General features: G+C 37.7%; 1 protein-coding gene across 1 annotated transcript in view; it reads right to left on the reverse strand.

The window, feature by feature from the left end:
• Positions 1-3,887: 3,887 nt before the first annotated feature.
• The window catches only part of LOC109546304 (beta-1-syntrophin), a gene marked incomplete at its 5' end in the record, with an annotated part of 15,650 nt that continues 13,475 nt past the window's right edge, over positions 3,888-6,062 (reverse strand). Inside the window, 3 exon segments of the mRNA XM_019917223.2 lie at positions 3,888-4,938; positions 4,990-5,174; positions 5,232-5,362. Coding sequence (XP_019772782.1) covers positions 4,846-4,938; positions 4,990-5,174; positions 5,232-5,362 — 409 coding nt within the window.

Here is a 6,062-nt window from a genome sequence, read left to right on the forward strand (position 1 = left end):
AGGTAAGTTGGGAAGAATAGGAGAAATCCGTTTGATTTGAGGTGAAGGAACTGGTTGGGGGAAAAGTTCGTTTTTTGAAACCTCCTCATACTTTATCTCGGGGTTCCCTAAGCTAGGAATGGGTAACACTGTGTTGAGTTGAGCTTGGTTTTTGAGTTGTGGCTGCTCTGTGCGCTGATAACTCATCGCGCCTCACTGCGCAGCACTTTGAATTGCACCTAGCATTTAACCCACGGGCCGATTAAAGCTGTAAGCTTTTCGAGGCGCGGCGCTGGACTTTTAATACCTAAAAAAAGATAACCAAACTTTTGGGCCAATATTCAAGAAAAAGTGAAAAAATTTGGAAATTGTCACCACATTACAGACTAGATTGCTCAAGAGCCATTTGAGCCACAAATTTCGTTTTTATATCATTGGATAGAAAATTGGTAACACGATCCAGTTATAACAACGTGCGTAAGTAAATTCTAATAGATTTGTTGCAAAAAGTCACACAAAATTTGAATATCGGTCATTTAGGTGCAATTTTACTCGAAAATTTCATTAAAAAAGCGTCTTCTACAGAATGCCAATCTTTCAAGGTTCTACTGGCTTTACTTTGGATGTTGGAATTTTTTATTGAAGAAGTGCGTAAAAGCATTCATTTTGAAATCGACATTTATGAAGTGAGCAAAAATCAGGATTTCATGTGAATTAAATGATTTTTTGATGTTGTTTTTCATGTTTTAAGATATTTCGACAACATTTAGAGCGCACTCTCCTTTAATGAACCCACAACTCCAAAAGAGGAACTTATTTCTGAAAAACTTAATTCAAAATTTGTTCCCAATAGTTATTTAAAATCTTGCGATAATTATCTAAACGATGAGTGAAGTTCGAAATTTTAACGACATTTAGAGCACACGCTTTTCTACTGAACTTAAAGAGAATTTTTAGTTTCTGTGTTTTTCATTCACTCTGACGAGCAAGCGGGGTAAAAGTTCAATTGTCAAATATGAAACAAATTAAGAAAGCGGAGCCTTCGGGCTTTTGAGCACGCATCTTGTAAACCGGAAGCTCGTAAAGGTGCTGAAATTGCGACAGGATTTAAGCGGAAAAGTGAGCTTTTTGAAACCCTCTACTCAAATTCCAATCTCCAATTTTCAAATTTCAAAAAGTAAAGAAAGTAGAGATTTTGCGCCTTTAAACTCAGTGTTCGCAAATCGTAAGTTCGCAAACTGCTGAAATTACAGCAAGATTTAAGCGGAAAACGGCGCTTTTTGAAACCCTCCACACTCTTTACCCTGGAATAATCTCATTGCACGACCAATTTTGAAATTTCGAAAAGGTAAAGAAAGTGGACATTTTGCGCCTTAGAAAGTAGTATTTCAAACCCGAAATTTGCAAAATTTCTGAAATTACGACAGGATTGAAGCGGGGAAGTCCGCTTTTTGAAACCCTCCACACTCTTTGCCCTGGACAAACCCCAGTAAAATATCAGTTTTTAGATTTCAAAAAAGTAAAGAAAGTAGAAATTTTGCATCTTTGAGCACAGTTATCGCAAACCTTAAGTTCGCAAAGCTGCTGAAATTACAACAGGATTTAAGCGGAAAAGTGCGCTTTTTGAAAGCCTCCACACTTCTTAGCCTGGAAGTAGTGCGGCCAGACCAATTTYCAAATWAAAAAAAATCAAAGAAARAGGAGATTTTGCATCTTTGAACGCAGTTTTTGCAAACCGSAAGTTTGTAAAACTGCTGAAATTATGACAGAATTTAAGCGAAAATGTGCGCTTTTTGAAACCCTACACACTCTTTACCTTGGACGAACCCCAGTGAAATCTCAACTTTAAAATTTCAAAAAAGTGAGGAAAGTAGAGATTTTGCGTCTTTGAGCACAGTTATCGCAAACCTTAAGTTCGTAAAGTTGCTGAAATTACAACAGGATTTAAGCGGAAAAGTGCGCTTTTTGAAAGCCTCTACACTTCTTAGACTGGAAGAAGTCCGTCGAGACCAATTTTGAAATAAAAAAAAATCAAAGAAAGAGGAGATTTTGCATCTTTGAACCCAGTTTTTGCAAACCGAAAGTTTGTAAAACTGCTGAAAWTAAGACAGAATTTAAGCGAAAAAGTGCGCTTTTTGAAACCCTACACACTCTTTACCCTGGACGAACCCCAGTGAAATCTCAACTTTAAAATTTCAAAAAAGTGAAGAAAGTAGAGATTTTTCGTCTTTGAGCACAGTTATCGCAAACCTTAAGTTCGCAAAGTTGCTGAAATTAGAACAGGATTTAAGCGGAAAAGTGCGCTTTTTGAAAGCCTCTACACTTCTTAGCCTGGAAGAAGTCCGGCGAGACCAATTTTCTAATAAAAAAATTAAAGAAAGAGGAGATTTTGCATGTTTGAACGCAGTTTTTGCAAACCGGAAGTTTGTAAAACTGCTGAAATTGGGACAGAATTTAAGCGAAAAAGTGCGCTTTTTGAAACTACACACTCTTTACCCTGGACGAACCCCAGTGAAATCTCAACTTTCAAATTTAAAAAAAGTAAAGAAAGTAGAGGTTTTGCGTCTTTGAACTCAGTTTTTGCAAACGGGAAGTTTGCAAAATTGCTGAAATTACGACAAGATTTAAGAGAAAAAGTGCGCTTTTTGGAACCCTGCACACTTTTTACCCTGGAACAATCCCAGTATTCGAATTTCAAAAAATCAAAAAAGTAGAGATTTGTTGCCTTTGAACGCAGTTTTCCTTAAACCGGAAGTTCGCAAAACTTCTGAAATTTCGACAGGATTTAACTGGAAAAGTGCGATGTTTTAAACCTTCCACACTCTTTACCCTGGAAAAACCCCAGTGAAATCTTAATTTTCAAATTTCAAAAAAGTAAGAAAGTAGAGATTTCGCGTCTTTAAACTCAGTTTTCGCAAACCGGAAGTCCGCAAAATTGCTGAAATTACGACATGACTTAAGAGAAAAAGTGCGCTTTTTGGAACTCTGCACACTCTTTGTTCTGGAACAATCCCAGTATTCAAATTTCAAAAAAGCAGAGATTTTTCGCCTTTGAACGCAGTTTTTGAAAACGGCAGTTCGCAAAACTTCTGAAATTACGACAGGATTTAACTGGAAAAGTGCGATTTTGAAACCTTCCACATTCCTTTTCCTGGAGAAACACCAGTGGAATCTCAATTTTCAAATTTCGCAAAAGTAAAGAAAGTGAAGATTTTGCGGCTTTGAACGCAGTTTTGGCAAACCTTAAGTTCGCAAAGTTGCTGAAATTACGGCAGGATTTAAGAGGAAAAGTGCACATTTTGAAACCCTCCACACTCTTTACCCTGGACGAACCCCAGTAAAAGACCAATTTTCAAATTTCGAAAATACGAAGAAAGCGGGGATTTTGTGTCTTTGAACCCAGCCCAAACCGAAAGTTCACAAACCTCCTGAAATATCGCATGAGAAAGATTTAAGCGTGAGAGTGCACTTTTTGAAACCCTCCACACTCCTTACCCTGGAAGAAGGGCAGTGTAAAATCAATTTTCAAATTTCAAAATAGTGGAGACTTTGAGCTTTGGAACGCAGTTTTCGTAAACCGGAAGTTCGCAAAACTGCTGAAGTTACAACGCGATGTAAGCAGAAAAGTGCGCTTTTTGAAACCCTCTGTACCCTTTACCCTGGAACAGGCCCAGTGGCAAACCAATTTTCAAATTTCAAAAAACCAAAGAAACTGGAGATTTAGCGCTTTTCAGCAAAGCTTTCACTGCCGAAAGTTCGTAAAGACTAGATCTACGATCAAATTTAACGGGAAAAATTCGTTCCAGAACCCCTCTACACTCTTCCCAAGTGGGCCTAAAACCGCGAAAAACTCAACTGTTTCTTTGTCGTAATTTGGTTATACCTGGGACTATACAAAGTAACGGCTGTTGAGATTCTTAAGAATATTTATTCGACTACAGGAAACATGTCATAGCTAAAAATATTGTTGGCCAGCACACAACCTCGATTAGCAACTTTTAAAAATACAAATTTCCTACTCATTGACATTCACTTAGTTAGTTATTCAACTACATAATATAAAAGCTATCAAAACCAGTGGAACGAAACAGGAAAAAAACACTCAACATAACAAACTGAGCGAAATTGAAACGCCTTTGGGGTTCTCAGTGGTGTCAAGCAATAGACTTGTGGACGTTTTTTCTTCTTTGGGGTGGCTTCGTCTAGAAACCCCCCCTTATGTGGTGGCGTTTGATTGGATCCTTATGCTCATGTTGTGGTCTAAGTTAGGGCTGCTAACGTTCCAACTTGCGCAAAATTCATTATTGTCTGAATAAATACATAAAATACTTTTGATTACCATTTTAGTTTATATACAGAGATTTTACTGATAAAAGCGTCGTTATTCCTTACCGTATGTAAGTATGGTACATATTGTCTACGTTCGTTATATGCTACAAGAAATTTACAATTACTGCAAATTACTGTAAATACTGATAGGTTTAATCGGTAACGATATTAGTTGGATGGGAATAATCGAAAAAATCATTCGAGTTGTTTAATCGAATCAGATTTTGATATTAGTAAAGTTTCTCTCGCCCTTTTTTTGGACAAAAGCATGTTGTTGCGACCAACAACAACTAAACTCATCTTTTTTAACTTAACTCGAATGCTTTAATTCGATTGTTCCCGTCGCAGAACGTTATCAATACTAGGAGAATTGAGACTGAAGCGTCGTCCTGAGACTAACACTGAGCCGCTTTTGATTAGCTAGAAAATGCTAAGTTACTTATAAGATCATTTAGAAAATTGCTAATTGACAAAAAGTATTTACAAAAAGTGCTTTTGTACAACAGCTGGCGGGTCGAGTCGACTGGGGGCACCAACCTACGCAGTCAGTCCAAGTCGATGAATTTTGGCAGATAAAAAATTGTGCAGAATAAACACGATGGGTTTGGGGCAACCTTCAATGTCCAACTCCTGCAAAAAACGCCTTTATTTGCACGATAATGACACCGCTAGTTAACTTACCACTTCTCCGTCGTCCGACGAGCCGAAATCCAGCCACAAGTACCTCTTTCCGTCGTCAGATGAATTCCGCAGGCGATCAAAGGAGTATCTCCACAAGGTCCTGGACCCTGTTCCTGCTTCAAGAAGAGTGAACCCGTTCTCGTAGTGGATGACCAGTTGGGCGGGCCGCCCTTTCCACATGCATCCTGGATGGAGGAAAAATTCTGGTAAATCCTGCGGGGAAGTGGTACAGCTATACGTACGGCAAACTAGCTCCTTTTGAGTGACCGCACTGGCATGGCTCCCATTGACCAGGGATTTTGCCCACACGGCCAGATCCCGATGGGTTTCCGCCCTTAGACTGTGCGTGGTCACTCCCTCTACTGTGGCACATCTAGATGAAGCAATTGGAAAAAAATAATCATCATATAACTGCAAAGGGTTTTTCTTGGTTGTCCAACTACCCAAAGAAAGCAGGAATTTTCGGAGGAGGGTCTGTTTTTTACATATGAAATGTTATATATATACAGGGTTATTCACGCTATACGGCACGGAAGTTTGCGGCTAACCGTTTGATTTTTGAAAAGTATTATTTTATGAATTCTCCGACGCCTACCGAGCGCACATTTTAAAAATATTTTGGTAATGTACGGGGTGTCCCAAAAGCTCTAAAGGTATCACAGTTGCGTTTTTTTTAAATGGAATGTCCTGTGTATTATTGCATTTTTGGATTCGCTGAACAAAATAAGTGTCTGTTTAATAAGGTTTATAACACCTAAATCTTAAGGTTTTTTAAATAATACGAATTTAGTCAAAATATAATCTAATTATCACGTGTCAAATACTTTAGAAGTATTTAAATTATGTAAGCGTAATTTATAGTGAAGTGTAACAAGATATAATATTTTATAGCCCAATGATAATAAACTTACCAGGTTATACAGGGTGTCCACAAATTTAAACTAATCAAATAAGAACTTTAAGTGGCTATAGCTTGAGTAATTTAAATACAACCCCATATTTTTTAACTTACCAGGAAATGCAATTTTTAATTACCTATCGAATGGTATTAGGATGTTAATAGCTAAGTTTTT

This window comes from Dendroctonus ponderosae, unplaced genomic scaffold, assembly GCF_020466585.1.
Source record: "Dendroctonus ponderosae isolate FM_Combo_2020 unplaced genomic scaffold, Dpon_F_20191213v2 Dpon_F_20191213_8, whole genome shotgun sequence".
Taxonomy (NCBI): domain Eukaryota; kingdom Metazoa; phylum Arthropoda; class Insecta; order Coleoptera; family Curculionidae; genus Dendroctonus; species Dendroctonus ponderosae.